The 18,619-nt window shown below is 45.0% G+C and overlaps 1 protein-coding gene across 1 annotated transcript; it reads right to left on the bottom strand.

Annotated features, from left to right (window-relative positions):
- Positions 1–1,462: 1,462 nt before the first annotated feature.
- LOC147729486 (uncharacterized) lies at positions 1,463–17,547 on the bottom strand. The gene is made up of 2 exons (XM_086958437.1): positions 16,653–17,547; positions 1,463–5,358 (listed from the first exon to the last, which is right to left on the bottom strand). The coding sequence occupies exons 1-2, from the start codon at positions 17,531–17,533 to the stop codon at positions 4,893–4,895; spliced, it is 1,347 nt and encodes a 448-aa protein (XP_086814563.1). The 5' UTR covers positions 17,534–17,547; the 3' UTR covers positions 1,463–4,892.
- Between the last annotated feature and the right edge of the window lie 1,072 nt (positions 17,548–18,619).

The raw sequence follows: 18,619 nt of genomic DNA, 5'->3' as shown, positions 1-18,619 counted from the left end.
TGCTATATTTTGGCTAATTTCTGGGTGGAGGAAATCCACAAACCCTGGGTACCTTTAGAATCCCCATGATGTTGGAAGAAAAGGACACAAATTTGGCGTGGATACCTTATGTGATCAAAAAGTTACTGGGGCCTAAGCGCGCACTACCCCAAATCGCCCAAAAAAGGCTTAGCACGGGGGGTGGGGGTGTTAAGGCCTGGCAGCGAAGGGGTTAACATTATTTTTAACTTATATTAAAAAAAATCGATATTTTGTACATCAATATTTTTTACAGCAATATTTTTTTCGAAATATTTATACTTACAATTAGAAATATAGGATTTCGATAATTATGACATCGACATTTATATCTTGATATTTGTGTATGGGGGTATTTTGGGCGTTGATATTCTATCAGCGATCCAATTTTGCCCAATCATATGCGGACACTTGTTAGAGGAGGGAGAATTTTAAACGTACTGCTCTGTAAAGTTGAACCCAACGGATCGCTGCTTGTGGCGCCATTCCTGCCGCTAACTGTGCCTTATGCAGCAAATCCTAAGGGAGAAAGCATGGCTACAATTGCGGTATGGTTTGTAGGGAATGTGGCGCAGAACCCAATGGGTAGTGAGGGATTTTGGCGGCTGGACACGGATTGGGACAGTTCAGATGACGGCTTACCTTTTCACAAGTGATAAAGCATGGTGTAGGAAGGTTAGACTCAAGAGTTTGCTAGGTATGTGCCTTTGTGCAAGGAACGGGTGACTTCTAGTAGCATTCAGCAATGTACCTGCTGCCCTGGGTAGCAGCAGGAATAGATTCCCACTGCCGCAGAGGGCATCTAAAAGTGCCCCTTTAAAAAAATATTCATGCAAGCGTCACACTTTACAAAGCTTCTGAAGTTAAAACTAAAATTTCAGTTGATATATTTGGTCATAAGTAAGTCTTACATTCCATTTACTCACAATAAGGTAAGGTGTAACCCTTTTGGACTATTCAGTTTGATGTGGATTCTTGTAGATGGTTATAGGATGGTCTGGATTCCTTTGGTCAACGCAGGCTTGTTTTGAACCTTTAGGCAGAGCAGAGGATGACTTGGATCCCCTTGGACAACCACAAGATGGCTTTTAAGGGCCTCATCATGCCTTGGATATCTCCACAGATTGGCAGGGATTCATTTGGATTACCACGTGGTTACTAAGGACACCCAAGGCTGGCTGGCGTCCCCTTGGATAATCATACACAGAATACTGAATTAAAACCCTTTTGTTATGCCACAGGTTGACTTTGATCCCCTTGGACCCCCATGGCATGCCTTAGATTGCTTTTAATCACCAGCGGTTGTCTGAACTTCTCTTGGTTGGTTTACTGGGAGGTACCTTGGACCATTTTGGTACTCCACAGATTGACTCTGACCCCTTTAGATAACCAATGAGTGGTGTAGTTACTCTTTAAAAATAATTCCAACAACAGGAATGATTGCAATTATCTTCTTTATTATCAACCCCCGCATGGTACATTCATAGCATCAGCTCCAAGCAGCATCTGCGTTAACATTCTATACCAAGCAAGATGAACACATAACTATGGAACGTAGAACAGCCACACAACGTTACATATTAAATTCATTCTACATATTGATTACTCATTTACCACACAATGCCCCTTCTTTATTTTATTTTTCTAACATGCTTTATTGACAATCAAAAATAGCAAATATAAGGGAAATAATAAAAACAAAGTTAAAAAACACTTGTTGGAAATTATTGCATAAAAGATAATTAAATCATCTTGGTTTCCTAATAACTCTTCCCTGGGAGTTTTTCGCATATGACCAACAACCAGGACCATCTTGACCACCTTCCTGAATAGGTTTGTTTACAAACTCCTCCTCTGACTTATGGGGTTTATGGTCAGTTCTTACCATCATTTTTCTCCCCCATAACATTTTTCAAAAATGCTCCTCAGACCAAACAACTGCCAAAGTCTCTTTTTCAATGACAGAGTATTTCTCCTCTGTTGGAGTGAGTGATCAGGAAGCAACCGCAATGTCTACCTCCCGTTTGTCATAATTTACCTGGCTGAGTACTGCACCCAACCCTTTGCAGCTAGCATCAATAGTTGCAATGTTGCATGCATTAGGATCAAAACCTTGCAGATTAGGTGCTTTGCTATGGCCTTCCTAATAGTACAAAAGCTTGCTGACATTCATCTGACCATATGAAGCTGACGTTGTTTTAGTAAGTTCCTCATGGCATGTGTTTTTTCTGAGAACTTATTCACAAATGTTGAATAAAGTTCAGCCACACCCAAGAATTAACTTAAGTTATCCTTTAGATTTGGGAGTAGGGGCGTCAACAATTGCCTTAAAAAGTTTTTCCTTTGGGTTGAACCAATAATTAAATGACTCAAATAAGGTACATTTTTTTCAGCAAATCTGCACTTTGAAACTTCTGCAGGGAGACCTTTTTGATTATGAGCATATAACACTTTTCTCAGTCTTTCATCATGTCCCTGTACATTATGCCCCATAATGAGAATATCTTCCTGGAAAAACACAATCCCCGCCATATCACCAAAAAGTTGCAACATAAGTCTTTGAAAGACTGCAGAGGCCAATACAAAAGGCATGCAGCGAAACTAATAAAAGCCATACAGGGGGCAAAAAAATGTAACACTTCTGCTAGAAGGATGCAAAGCAATACGGTGATATGCAGAGGAAGGGTCGATGGTGCCAAACCATTTAACTCCATGGGTGAATGGCAAAAATTCATCAATCCTTGGCAATGGAAATTGGTTCACCACAATGCTGTCATTAACAATTCTGAGGTCCACACATAAACACATTTTTTACATTAGCATGCCTTGTAATAACTAATTGAGATACCGAATCAGAAACCTAGAAAGCTTTCCACAGGATAGGTGGCATTCTCTTGACTCCCTGTGGTTGGCTTGTAGCACATTGGATCACCTAAGATTGGCTCAGATCACAGAGGATCAGCATGACATTGCGTAATTTGTCTTGCATCATCAAATGTTGGCTTGGGTTCCATTGGCTCACCATGGAATTACTTGTTGGCTGGGATTCCTCTGGATTCTATTGGACAACCACAGGCTGGGTTTGGTACATTGGACTGGATCTTCCTGTTGGATGTGGGGTGACCTAGATCATCTCATATCACCATGGAATGCGCTGACTCAGCAGAATCTAGCAAGGGATCACTTGAATAGACCCTAGTTATGTAACTGGCATCTCTTCACAATGTCTGACTATCCCCTTTGCCTATTATAGTCTCACTATTACATTTGGTAATTCTGAACACAGACACCTAAGAATAAGAAATTGAACAGTATCTTTCTTGCTTTTAGCGAACTCTACCTGTCGGGGAGCATGTTTTCCTGGCCTCGCTAGCTTAGCCTACCGTATGTGCCCGCCTCTGGCTAGATGCGTTGGGTCAACGCAACAGAGACATGAAATTTAAAAAACATCTCACTTAGCCAAAACGTTTTATATTTATTTGTTGCTCATGAAGACCTTCTATTAATTCTTATGAGCTCAGCTTAGGCGCCAATTTGAATTCCTGTGCTCGATCCTAGAGGCTGTGTGTTCTGGAGTATAAATCGGGCGTTGCTTTCCCTCAGGGAGCATGTTGCCATTGTCGGGGTAGCGGATACCCTAGTTGTTATTTTCTGTGTCTCACAGGCTACTACTAGTTTACATACTCAATCTAATCCAGAGATTTAGGGCCCCATTACTATGGCGGGCAGACAAACCGTAATGGAAAACGGGCCCGACCACCATAGGTGCGGCGGTCCCGCTAAGCCAATTAGGATTCAACCGTTACCCTGGCGGTCGCCTCCCACATCTTCAACTTTGTGGCAGGTGGTGCTGTAAGCAGCAACCGCCGCAATGTTGAATATGCATGCTGTGCATTGACAGGCACAACGTGACAGGCACCGTGCAGTGCCTGCCTCCTTGTGCATGGCAATGAAGGAGGGTACCATAGGTAATGTAAATGTAAAATGTAAATTGATACTTGTATAGCGCACTACTCACCAGCAAGGGTCTCAAGGCGATTGTACGAATACCGCTGTGGAACCCATCCTGGCTTTCCTTGTGAGGTGCTCACTACTGGACACCCCCAAGGTGAAGCCAGGCATCCTTAGCGTTGTGGGGGCCGTTGTGAAGATTAAGCAAGCTATTGCCCAGAGTTGCAGAGTGGGACTCCATGATTGGAATAAGCACCGAGGTGAGAATTATCAGGTCTGTGGAATTTTTGAGCCCAAGACCTGCTGAGGCGGGGAATTGAACCCTGGTCCCGGGCTAGACCTCTGCATCAGGGTCTGCCGCTCTAACCATTGAGCCACACTTCTCCACCCCAAGTGCAGCCACCGACCCTCCCACTCCCCTGGGGGCCCACAATGGGCCCCCAAAGTCATTTACCATATGCCTTTCCAAAAGGCATGCCCACTGCAGGCATAGTAATATGGACCATATTGTTGGCCTTTTCCCCTGGGCTGACAATCCGACTGGCGGAATAGCGGCAGACGGACTTTCCATCCGCTGAGGTACCCCCCCCATATTAATATGGCTGGGGTAAATTGTGTTGTGATGGCGTGCAGATCGCCACCGCTGGCCGGTCGGTGGCGATCCTCACAACATCATAATGCCCCCCTTAGTTTTTTTCAACACTACATGGTCTAGAGTTTTTGGGCACAGACAATGCAAAGGTAATGACCTGGTGTGAGGGTGATGGCTCCAGGCGAGATCTCCTGGTGGGAGGCTAAAGGGAGCAATAAAAATCAGAAATGAAGTGCTTGTTTGCTGAAACCTTCAAACGAAGTCACATGAGCTGATGGTAATTTGAACAGTCAGAAGCTGAAGAGATGTAACATTTCAGCTTCACTCAGCTCTACTCTGCATCAAACATGCCAATGCCGTCAATGCTGTTCACACCCATTATCAACTTCTCCACCTCACCAGATAATGATTCAATGATGTGGGTTATCTGAAAAAAAAGTGCACCATCTTCGTGGTGAGAAGCACTTGTTGCTTTGCAGGAAATCATAGGTGATGACATAAGCGACGAAAAAAACTGTATCATTTCTTTTGCGAAGGAACTCAGGCTTGAGGCAAAGTCCTCCCCATCGAGCCACTGGAAGTCAGTGAATTTCTCTACTATGGCGTGGAAGCCTTCGCAAAAGCTCTGAATGTGTTCTACACAATCAATGCACAGTTTTAAAGTGTCTTTTAATTCTGACCACCGGTCTCCCGCCTCATTTTCTGCACTTTTCTTGATTTTCTGGGTTCCCACTTTCATGCTCTTGACGGCTTCACGTAGCTCATTCTCATATTTTTTAATGTCTATATACTGCTTCCTAGAAAGAGAAAAGACAGGTACAATTAATATCATTTTACTTAACTCGACATGACATAATAGAACCTAGGCATTAATACTTGCAGGTGCTACTGGAGCGATTCAGTAAGGCCTCAGGGCACACAGACAATATCCTCGTCCCCAGGCTTGGCACACCTACACAGTTCCTGCAGTGATCAGACCTCACTAAACATAAATAGCTCACTTTGCGGTGAACCAGTTGCACATGAGATATCTTCTGTTTCTGAGCCTTTCTTCTAACCACCCTATACATGAGTGTCTGCAAGTGACGTCCCTGTGCAGAGTGGCACATGGGTGTGTAAATCCAGATGTCTTGTGAGACAGCAGACACTAGTGTGACAAAAGACGCTACATGTACTCTGCCTTCTCCAGTCGATCTCTCTGACACTTACACTGAACTCTTTAGGGCAGGTATGTATTCATTAATGCACCATCACGAGTGGATGAATGTGTGTGTCCTTGTGCGATCTTGTACAGCGGGGCTCAGAGATGGATGAATGTGTGTGGCTTTGTGTGATGTGATCTTCTACAGTGTGGTTCCGAGGCGGGTGAATTGTGTACCATTGTGTGATCTTCTACAGTGTGTCTCAGTGGTGGATGGAAGAGTTTCTCTTTGTGTGATTTTGTACATTGGGGCTCAGAGGTGGATGAGGTGTGTCTTTGTGTGATCTTGTACACCGAGGGCTCAGTGGGGGATCAATTTTTGTGCCTTTGTGTGATATACTGCAGTGGGGCTCAGTGGTGGATGAATGAGTGTGTCTTTGTGTGATCTTGTACAGCAGGGATCAGTGGTAGATGAATGAGTGTCTCTTTGTGTGATCATGTACAGTGAGGCCCAGTGGTGGATGAATGTGTGTGCCTTTGTGTGATCTTGTACAGCAGGCCTTGGAGGTGGGTGAATGTGTATCCCATTTTGTGATCTTTAATAGCGTGGCTCAGAGTCCGATGAATGTGTGCACCTTTGTGTGATCCATCTCTCTACTCTCTAAACCACACACCTTTCCCACCTACCCACCCTTCTCTCCACTCTCCCGCCCACGCATCCCTCAGTACCACCCACCCATCCCTCCACTCTGTTGCTCACCCATCCATCTCTCCAGCCCATCCATTCATCTCTCTGTTCTTTCTCTCAACCACCAACCCATCTCTCCCCTCTCCCACCTACCGATCCATATCTCTACTCACCCGCCAACCCACCCATCTCTATACTCTCCCACCCACCCATCTCTCTACTCTCCCACCCACCCATCTCCTCTTCCACCTACTGATCCATCTCTCCTACCCACAAACTAATCTATCCACTCTCCCACCAATCCATCCATGAGTCCCACCCGCCCATCCCTCTACTCTCTTGCCCACGTATCCAGGTCTCCAGCCCACCCATCCATCTCTCCACTCTCCTGCCTACCCACCGTCTCTCCACTTTCTTTCACCCACCCATCCATCTCTCCACTCTTTCTCACCCACCCACCCATCCATCCCTCCACTCTCTTTCTAACCCATCTCGCCTCTCTACAGCCCACCCATCCATATCTCCTCTCTCCAGCCCACCCATCCTTCCACTCTCTTGCCCATTCATCCATGGCTCTAGCCCACCCACCCATCTCTCCCTTCTCCCACCTACCAATCCATCTTTCCACTCTCCAACCCATCTCTTTACTCTCTCTCAATCTCTCCACTCTCCCGCCCACCCATCTCTCCTCTTCCACCTACCAATCCATCTCTCCACTCTCCTGCCCTCTCACCAATCTCTCCACTCTCCCACCCACCCATCCATGAGTCCCACCCACCCATCCCTTTACTCTCCTGCCCACCCACCCATCTCTCCACTCTCTCTCACCCACCCACCCATCTCTCCTCTCTCCAGCCCACCCACCCACCTCTCCACTCTCTCCAGTCCAACATCCATCTCTCTTCTCTCCAGCCCACCCACCCATCTCTCCTCTCTCGCTCTCTCCAGCCCACCCATCCATCTCTCCTCTCTCCAGCCCACCCACCCATCTCTCAACTCTCCCAGCCACCCACCTAACCCTCCACTCTCCCTTCCACCCATACATCTCTCCATTTCTCCCAAGGCTGGCAGGAACTGCGCCTCTTTTACTGCCAGCCTTGCTTCACCGAAGCAAGGACTCAAAGGATTATTTCAAAACACATAAATAAAAAAGGCATTTTCATTCATATTGGCAATATGTCAAACTGTAGTAAACGTGAGAACTATTGCATTACGAGGGGCGGAGCACAGTCCATGCTGCTTTCCAGCTTCTCTGGACCGCAGGTGTCCCCCAATAAGCCGCAATTTGGCTCGACCCGATAGTTGGCCGCGGGGGGAGGTGGGGAGGATCCAGCGGCCGCTCCCTAAGCTACACAGTGCTCAGAAGCGAGAGGGGGAGAAAGAGAAAGAAAAACTGTGGTAAGTGCAAGTGCATGGGCGGCTGCCAGTAACTGGCGGCCGCAGTGAGAGTGAGCCCTCGGTAACGCTGCGGAGGAGGCGTGGCCAGGTCAGGTGCAGCCTGCAGCCCAGCCTTGTGTGCCCTGCTGGCCCCCGCCTTGCCTTTCTTCCCACCTTAGTCGCACGCTATATGCTACAGCCACAGACCTTGATAGCCCACATCAGGCTAGAAATACTCTAGAGTCCAGAGTCCAGAGACCAGTGTGGCCAGGAGCACCAGATGTTGCTCTACCCATCCAGGGAGGAAAGAGGAGAAATAAGCGAAAAGGATTAGGAGGGAGACCCCCAACCCCCTGCCTCCTACAATCAGTATTTACAACAAGGGGTGGTGAGGGACAGAGTGGTCTGTTTAACTCAGACACTCTGTTCATCACCACCCCCTTTTCTAAATCGTTTTTGCCCACTATAGGTGTAGCAGGGTATACTCAGACATGAGTCCCTTTCTCGCTGCTCCATCAGGATTCAAGCAAGCCGGGCCGAAGAAGGCTGTAATGCCAGAAACCGGTCCCCGGTAGCTTGTCTCCTTTCTGGTGAAGAATTGGCTTGGTAGTTTAGTCTGCCCTGTTCCCATGATGCACTGGGCCAGGGACAGACTGATTTGCATATAGCCAGGTTCTGAGCTGGGATGGGGCAGTGAGATAAATAACGGTGATGGATCAAGCCCTGATCTTTGGACTGGGTAAGAGTGGTCTGTTTAACTCAGACACTCTGTTCATCACCACCCCCTTTTCTAAATCGTTTTTGGCCACTATAGGTGTGGCAGGGTATACTCAGACATGAGTCCCTTTCTCACTGCTCCATCAGGATTCAAGCAAGCCGGGCCGAAGAAGGCTGAAATGCCAGAAACCGGTCCCAGGTAGCTTGTCTCCTTTCTGGTGAAGAATTGGCTTGGTAGTTTAGTCTGCCCTGTTCCCATGATGCACTGGGCCAGGGACAGACTGATTTGCATATAGCCAGGTTCTGAGCTGGGATGGGGCAGTGAGATAAATAACGGTGATGGATCAAGCCCTGATCTTTGGACTGGGTAAGAGTGGTCTGTTTAACTCAGACACTCTGTTCATCACCACCCCCTTTTCTAAATCATCCTACAATCAGTGCACAACAGCTACAGCGACCTACTCTGTGGCAGCAACTGACAAATCAAGCCACATAACATCACTCTTGGGTAGAACAAATTCTCGATCCCCGCGTTTCAACCTGTATCAGTACCCGTGCAATGAGATCAGGAAAGATCAGAGGTGCTGTAGAAAAACCACAAGGGAAACCTGAAAAGGAAAAAGTGGACCAACAAGTCGCGGACAGCCCCACCAGAACCCAGGACTCGGAATCAGAGATCAATCAACAAAAGGACATGGAAACTGACATAGACAATGCCAAAGAAGGCAAATTGAGCCCCACTATCACCACCAGTCCAATCACCAGAACTAGTGCCAAATCTAGTAAGCGGGCACTTATTACAGATTTTTTAAATGTTTGCCGTAGACTGTCCCCGGAGAATCATAAAGCTAATAGGGAAGCCAAGGAAGCTAAAGAAGTCAAGCAAGGCCCTATCACTGATGCCACCAATGACATCGCTGACACACTCCGAGAAGGCAACGGCAACAGCGATAATAAAATAGAAAAAGATGAAAGAACGGAACATGGGGATCTCATGCCCCCCACAAGAGACGATGAAAGGCATGAACGTCCTACACATAATCATCTGAATTTACCAACTAACCGTCAAGGACACCATCTTCAGGCCATAGAGGCATTAGTCCACATAGAGAAAATCACAAACTGGGAAATAAAACACAGTCAGTGGGTCAGCCCGGTCCAATTAAGTCAACCAAGTCAAGATCAACAACGCCAACAACAAAACGCATTACAATGCCTTAATTAAGATCTTATCTCAGGCCCTTCTGTACCTTTCTAGCTCATCAGCAGTTTTACAAATACAATCACCGGACCAAACTGGGGCGCAAATAGCATGCAGTCAAAAACAGATTCCTGGCATGCTTGAAACACCCCCCAACTCACCCTAGCCCGCTCAGAAGACGGAACGGGGACCATCACCACAAAAGATAAAGGGGGTTGTGCCACTTGAATTCCTTGAGGCCACGTTGGCCCCCCTTAGAACCACAGGGATTACATGAAAACGCTCAATTAAGAAATGTCGAGGAACAAGGAGATAAATCCTAGACGGATGCACAAATATATCCACCAACCAGTTCTGTATGGTCACTACTACTAGGCACCATGGAAACCATTGTATCTGCCATGAAATATCATGCCGACAAGCTAGAGACTCAAGTCGAGCTATTAAACGTCCTAGCAATATACGTCCAGGGGATAGAATAGAAGTTGCAAGATTTAAACACCATAATAACGAAGGTCCATCAAGAAAAGGATATTACATATCATACCTGCCACTGCCCCCAAATAATTGATAAACTTGCAAGGGTTCCAACCATAATGTCAGAGATGCTGGGGGCAGTCCGGGAAACACAAACAAACCCTATATCATCATCTAAGGGAAGAAAACCTTAGGAAATGGACAAAGTTGGCTGGGAGAGCCCACGTTGCAATAATTCAAGAGTGAAGGCGACCACTAAGTTTCAAGACCACAAATGCAGAATCTCACCTGAAGCCGAGAATAAGTCTGAACCACTGAACGATCAATTACACCCTAAAGGATCTGCCTCAATTCAAAATCAAGAGTACTTACAAAAGGAAGCAGTAGGAACTAAGAAACAAACATGTATGAGAACCTCTCTCACAAAGTGGGAAAGAAAACGCTTGAGGAAAGCAAGGAAAAGCAAATTAAATAAGACATGCACACAAACATCACTGACATCTATCCTTAATGGCCACGAAAAAGGAGCAGAAAGCAACTCGGATGCAAATAGTATATCGGAGCATAATATTTTAACACAAAAAAGAGCCCGTTGTCTCAAGAAATCCTAAACTACAAAGCACTGAATCTTCGCAACCAACCAAAATTTAGGATATACTTAAACCTCCAGTTAAGAGGGATATTTAACAACACAATATGTAACGATACTCACAAAACCAGCATAAGTCAACTTTCTCAAGAGATCAAGACAAAAACAAGAGAAATTCACACCGAGGACGATGCTGCCAGGGCAACGGAAGTCTCAGAGAACCGTAGAGTAAACAAAGAAGCAAACATAAGTTCTCATTGTCTGAAACTCAGAGAAACCACCGAACACATCCAACAGAACCAAGTCGGAGATAATCACCAAGGGGCATTATACCGGCAATGCCCACCAGAAGCATCAAATGGGCCCTCGATCAACAGAACGAAAATTCAATTGACTGCTTCTCATACCAAATGCTACAACCAGATAGAGCTGGTCCTACACTACACCTCAAGAGGACCCCACAACATATTAAACTGGAGTGAAATAATTAGGCTACCAGAAACCCTTCCAACCCTGAATCATATTAAATCAAAGGACCTGGAAAGAATCAAGTTCAAACCTATTCCGAATCGTATAGGGTCTGAAACAACAATAGGAACTTGGATAGATGACCTAATTCCTGACCAGATCCTGAGGCATATGGAGGCCTTTGCATCATGGGGAATAGAACTAAAAAAGGTGGAATCACCTTGTTACCCAAGCCCACTACAACAATCTCATTGCTCAGGGGGTATATTAAAAAAGCAAAAGCTCCTGACAACCTTGATCAAACGAAAGGTGCCGATTAGGCATATTACAATCACATTCTCACCCCCTGAAATATCTACCTTTGAGGACAATCCACAGTTGTGTCTCACAAGTAGAAAATATGGTGCTTCATGAAAAGAAAAATGCATTAAAACTCCAAAATAGTCCAAGGTTGCAGGTTTTGCTCCTGGAATATGAATGGCTTATCCTCCAAATTCGAAGAAACAGACTTCATAGATTTCATCTTACAGTATGATATACTGTTATTCCAAGAAACATGGCAAACAATAAACAACCCAATAGTAGGTTATAAAAAACACATTAACCCAGCAATAAAGGAGGTAAACCACGGAAGAGCAAAAGGCGGTCTATCGACTTACATCTTGACAGACCTCCTATGGAAAATTGAAGATATTGAACTAGACTCCCCCTGGATGTGAGACACAAATCTTGAGGCCCCGTCATCTGGTACCTTGTAATTCTTGAATACCTATATCCATCCCACTCACAAGCAGAAGGGGAGAGACATCCAACTGTCCGCTGCACTCAGATCTTTGAAGCCCACCTACTCGCACGCCAACATATTGTCTGAGGATTTCAATATGAATCTAATGCAAACCTAAGAAGAAAACCTACCATCACACATGCAATCTAGACAGGGCAGCTCATCTAGAAGCAATACCTCTGGGAAAAGATGTGCTGCATTAATGAACAAACTCTCACTGTTCACCTTAAATGGACAAAGCTCGCAGGACAGCCCGGCAGATTTTACAAGAGTGACAGCTAAATCAAGAACAACCATTGATTTTTCCTTAGTAGATCCCGACTTATTCCCTATCATATATTATTTTCAAATAAAGGAAAGAGTAGACAGTGACCATTATCCTCAATCCTTCATATTAACTAATATGCAAGAAAGACCTCAGCCAACAAGTGCCCTCACACTAGCAACCCAACCGTATAATCTAAAATGACTAACATGGAATAAAAATAACGCAGATGCAATTATGGAGTCATGTTCTGCTCTACCGACTCCTTATGATACAACACTTTTAGGGACAGAAGCTTGGGAGTCTGTCGTCAATAGTTTAAATAAAAAACATTTTAACAGCTCTAAAAACCAAAAACTGTTTGCAACCATTGGGCCAGCCTGGTATACACACACTTTAAGGATAAAAAAAGACAACTAAACACATTTCTTTGATTAATGCGAACTCAGGGCCCCCAAACCGCCTAGCAGACCTTGACAATAATTGAACAAATAAAACAAGAACTGAAAAATGACATTAAAGCAGCAAAGCAATTTTACCAGGAGCAATTTGGGAAGAAAATGCATTATGTCAGCAAGCAACAAAATTCAAAACAGTGTTGGGCACTCATTAATCTTCTATCGAATGGGAAAAACAGGCACTTTAATTCGGATATAATGGAACATATGTGGAGAGCGCACATAGATGCCACATTTAACACCCAGAAAATGTTAGGGGCCTCTGTCAAAAACAAAACATCTAAGGAGACAATGATCAATAAGCTCACTTTAAACAAAGGGACCCGGGCAACCATCATTCCGGGGCTGAACTCCCAGGCCCCAGCATCCAGAAGTAATCAAAGATTAGAGCCTATGTCCTATACACCAAAACTGATAAATCACTCTCACCTTCAAATCAAAACAGTCAGAAGGTAATTCTCATCTATGCTCAACTTAAACATCAAGGCCCGACCCTCAAGACTACCATCTACAGATCACTAAAAAACAGGTTTTGAATGTCATAAAAAACCAAAGATCTGATGGGGCCCCAGGACCAAATGGTCTGCCCAACGCCTTATTTAGAAAAGACTCATCATTCTGGTCCGTGCGTCTAACCTCGCTGTTTGCACACGCATTAGAGACGTGTACCATTCCAGATTCATGGCGAGGAAGTATCCTGCAACCAATACATAAATTAGGGGCCCGTTCTGATGCTTCTAACTACAGATGAATTGCCCTTGTTGATTTTGAGGCAAAAATGCAGACAACAAATCTGCTGAAAGATGTAGAGGACTGGGCCAAATGCACAAAACTGATCCCCAACACATAAACAGGCTTTACAGCCGGGATGGGCACCCTAACAAATTTATCAGCTGTAACGCTCTTGGCCAATCAAGCTATAGCAAATTCAAATGTTTTGTACACCTGTTTTGTAAACCTCAAAGCACCTTTTGACAAGGTCCCTAGATCCATGCTGTTGTGTATCGATTTAGATTCCGTATGAATTTCCCGATTCATGCCCTTATAGAGGTACATTTCACATTGCCTTTATATAGGCATAGAGATCCAGTCCTAATTTAGGCATAGTCCATGCTACCTAAATACAGGCATGGCTACTTACATCCATTCATCTACGTCACAACGAGTTCTTGGAAGGCCAGACTCTTAAGCTTTAAGGGACTTCCCCTAGCCTGGATATTGATTTCTCCAAGAACTCATTTATTATGCATGAACATCTTTTCCTTAGGGGTTCATTCATGACGTTCTTATGCCTGACTTTTACGTCAATACTGGCATTCTTAAACACCTTCAAGGTATAAATATACCTTCACTTGCTATGGCAAGGCACGGTGCGGCTACCTACTTGTACAACGTGGCTTGCCACAGCAAGTCCCGAAGGAAGTCAAGTCCCCAACTGACGCACTGACCAGACGATGTCATCTTCCTCACCAAGAATCCAGCTCCAGTGTTTCTGACTCCCCATGCGTGGTGTTAGAGAACGAATCCCAGGAAAGATATACCAACTTCTCTCATTCTAAGGTATGGAGCTGATTAGAACCTAGAGAAACTTTTGGCAACTCGTGGCATTACTAAACCAGACTAAAACAGCACCTACTTCTTCCCTCGTACTAGACCTAGGTTAGGTACACTGGGGTAGAAATATTTTAGAAGCACCTGTTGAGTATTTTAGCCTGTGTTATTTATATATGTATTTTAATGAATATATGTCATAGCTACAAGACATGCTATTACAGTATTATGTTATCTTACTGCTAACACTGTACATTTTATACTTCACATTCTGTCTTATGATTGTAGCAGTTCATATCTCTTGATGAGAAATAAGGCTGTTCAATAAACCCTTTTTATTGAAACGCCCGTCTCCCTATTTCTGTGCAAAACTCTGTAGAAACGAAGCATGCACGAATGACTGAGTGAAACGGTTATCTATTGTTTCCACAACTCTAAGATTATTCCGACTATAAGGGAAACAAAGCTGTCATGTTTATGCGGTTGTCAGAAACTAATCCCTTCTTGTTCATTCGAGAAAGTTTCCAGTGACTTCTGAGTCAGCTAGCACACACAAGTAATTAAGTTTAATGTACTCAATAGAGATATACTGACCTCAGTCCCATGTCAAATCTATAGTGTATATTATTCCAATGCGCAGAGCCTATCAGGGATATAGGAACTACACTACAATGCTATGGCCTAAAATGAAGTCTTGGGGAGTCCCCACAAAATTATTAGACGCAATCATCAATCTCCACTCAAAAACATGGGTCGAAATAAAAATGGGGTACAGTCGAAGCCTAACAAAAAAAATCACGACCGGAAACGGCTTAAAACAGGGGTGCGTTTTGGCCCCTGTTTACTGAACATCTATACACCTGACCTAGATAACAATCTTTGCCTAACACAAGGGGACCACCCAAAATTGGACAAAGTCCGAACAACAAGCCTGCAATATGCTGACAACATTGAGTTGCTCTCTCAAATGCCTAGAGGACTACAGCGCTTGATAAATCAACCAGCACTATACACAGCTTCAGTCCAACTAGCCACAAATTTAAAAAAGACAAAGGTTATGTGTTTTTCAAGCTCACATAAAAAACAACCAAAATTTACCTGGATGATTAACAGCGACCCCCTGGACCGGGTGGGAACATATAAATATCTGGATGTACTGCTAGATCAACATCTCAATTTCAAGCAACATCTAGAACTTGGGAAAGTCAAAGCAAAACAGCTACTATTTGCATTTAAAGTCTTGCCAAAAAAACTGAGCGACAGTTCAACAACCCATTTATTAAAGGTTGTGGCAGTAAAATTCTTGCCATCAATCACGTATGGATCTGAACTTCTAAAAAATCAGATTCCAACAAGACAAGGGGCCCTTGCCAAATATTATTGGAGAATGAGAGCAGTTGAGGAAGACTCTTTAGGGGAGGTTGAAAAGCAATCCAGATTGACCAACGGAGTCTGCTTTTCCTTAAAACAATCCATTTCAGCTCTAAAACTAGAAACGCTTGGAATACACTATTGTCCTATCCTGAATTCAAACAAATAGTTAACAAAACCATCAAGCTACAATCTCAGGTAATAGACAAAGCCTTCTTGATTTAATAAACCAACACCTGGATGGTTATGCCAACATATAAAATGCTAAAACCTCAACCATACCGAACAGAACATTTCGCAAACCAAAAAAAGCAGAAACTGATCTTACTGAGCCTGGGTGTTTATTCATCAAAAGATCTTATGCCGAAATGGACACGGGTATGGCCCACAATGGATTGCCACCTTTGTGGCCAAGGAGAAGAGTCACTACTCCACCTACTATGTTTTTGTCCGGCATTAATACACATACGGAAAGCCCTCCTGCGGCCATTATTGAAAAAAGAACAAATAAGGACTTGTAGATGCGCTGCAATAAAATGCCAATGAAAGACTTGACAGTACAATTGGTATGCAAGGCAATAAAGTTTCTGAGTATAGCGGCAAAGGAACTAGAAAAGAGCAACAGAGAACTTGAACCGGCTGGTGATGCAATGTGATCATGTGCAATTGAATACTTACTCGTCCTTTTACTTATAGTACCACCTACTTTACCTATGAGAAACAAAAGGAAATTACCAACGGTACTAGTTCTCACTTTAGATAAAGTGGAATCGAAATTTTTTGCAGTCCATTTGTTTACAGCATCATGCACTTTATCTTGGAGAAATTACTGGAATTTACCAACGGTACTAGTCTTTAGTAGGACTCAGTGTATTCCCTCTTAACTTGTTTTTAATGCAAAATGTTAATGATATTCATGTTTATTAATGTATTACTATAATTGCTCATGTTTTTATGCATACTTTTGGATGTGCCGCCCTTTTATGATTCAAAGCATCACTTACTTTTTGCCGTCGTAGTATTTTAGGAAGTCCTCGCGCACCGCATTTTTACACACCGAGTGCTCGGCGGTCTCCTCGCAGCAGGTGTAGCACATCTCACCTTTGCCCCCCTGCTCGTACTTCCCCTGGTGCACAAGAGTCTTTTCAAACTCGTACTCTACGTTATCCGCGTTGAGAGTGGCATGCACCAGTGCCAGGTACCCCTCCTTCTCCCCCGATACCATTCTTACAGCGCTGCCCCTGCTGCCGACCTCCAGCTGCCTGCAGCCCGTGCTATAGGCCAGGTCTTCGGTGCCCAGCGAGCGGCTCACCTGGCCGATGCGGGGGTCCGGCGTGGACCCTGAGCTCCGGGCTTCGGTGTAACGGGAGCGTCTCGCCTCGTTGACGAGTGTGCGGATGGGGTTGTTCTGACCTCCGGGGACCAGGAAGTGCGAGGCCTCGTGGATCAGGGTGCCCGGCTGGGAGTTTTTTGCCAGACGCGCAGGAGCCTTCCAGAAGAGCGGGCACAGGTACACGGTATGTCTCGTGTCCTCTACATAGACATAGGCATAAGCATATTTATAATCTGTCGTCGTGTCTTTCTTGAATTGGATTAATTCCATGACTTCCCTCAGCCTCGTCACCCTTTCTTTGGTGAGCACCGTGTACCGCTTCTCCCAGAAGATCTTTGCGTCGGTGAGCAGGTACTCTGGGGGCTCCATCAGCAGCTGCTCCCCCTTCTTCAGGGTGTCGGTGAGAATGCACAGGGCTCCTATCTTGGCCTTGACGGCCACCAGGGTCTCGTGCCATTCCAAGCTGTAGACTCCTTCCGAAGCCTTGGCATCCTTCCTGGCCGCAGGCGTCTCCAGCACAGCGGCCTCTTGGCGCACAACAGCCTTACGCATCTCCGAGCTTCCAAGGCCTGTGAGGAGACAAGGAAAGGGAGAAACAATCACTCATGCGCACCGGCCGCAGGCATTTCAGAGGCGTTCGCGAGTACAAGTCTGAGCCATTAATGAGCAACAACAAACACTGCTTCCGGACAAGCAACAGAGCCGAACACACAGCAGGCCCTCACAGAGAAGCCACTGTGACTTTTGTTTTTTATGCGTCTAAAGCTTTGCTGTGGCTTTCTGATGAAAAGCAGCGTGACTCTCAAGACTTTCGATGGTGCTTGGTGCAAACCACCTCTAATTCACCTTAAGAATGGCGATCAAAATAACGAGGCAGGCGCTAGAAGTTGGAAGGCGAAGAACAAATGTATTTGCTCTAGAGGAGAGCACATCGCATCAGACACCGGGGCTATCGTCAGGAGGTGCTCTAACTGCATCTCTGAGGCCTGGCCTTTTATATGTTTCTTTCGTCACTTTATTGCATGGTCAAACATTCCTGGCGTTACTTTAATACATAGTGAAACATCCTTGGAATACCCGCCTTAAGCTAGTTCTCACACAAGTCCAGTAGCAAATGTTCCTCCACCCGGATCTTACAGATGATCGATATCTCGGAGCTGGACATTCTGACAGGACCTAAAACATGTGGGATCAGTCAGATCAAAGGGGTCGGTCGGGTCACTGATTAAATTCCGGTCCCTTTGTTGGTGAGGCAAGTTCTGTTGTTACATGGACAATAAACTAACGGCCAGATTCATGAAAGACCCGTTTTGCGAGTCTGAAATAGCGATTCATAAGGAATCGCTATTACCGACTCGCAAAACGAGATTCATGTAGGAATCGCAAAATTAACCCCTTGCATGCTGATGACGAACCCCAGCCGTCATGCACTACGGTGCTCGTGTGCTGATGACGGCTGGGGTTCGTCATGGCCCGCCCCTGTTCATTTGTTTACAGCACAGGGGCGGAAACGGGCCAGCAGTGAAGGGGTTAAATGGGATGCCAAAAGTCCCATAGGAATGAATGAGGAGTATTCCTTATTTGCGATTAGCAATTTGCTAATCGCAAATAAGATAGCGATTTGAAGGGTGCCAGGGG

Source organism: Lissotriton vulgaris, chromosome 2_1 (assembly GCF_964263255.1).
Source record: "Lissotriton vulgaris chromosome 2_1, aLisVul1.2, whole genome shotgun sequence".
NCBI lineage: Eukaryota > Metazoa > Chordata > Amphibia > Caudata > Salamandridae > Lissotriton > Lissotriton vulgaris.
Note: the sequence above shows the minus strand (reverse complement) of the source record. Positions and strands in the feature narration are given on the sequence as shown.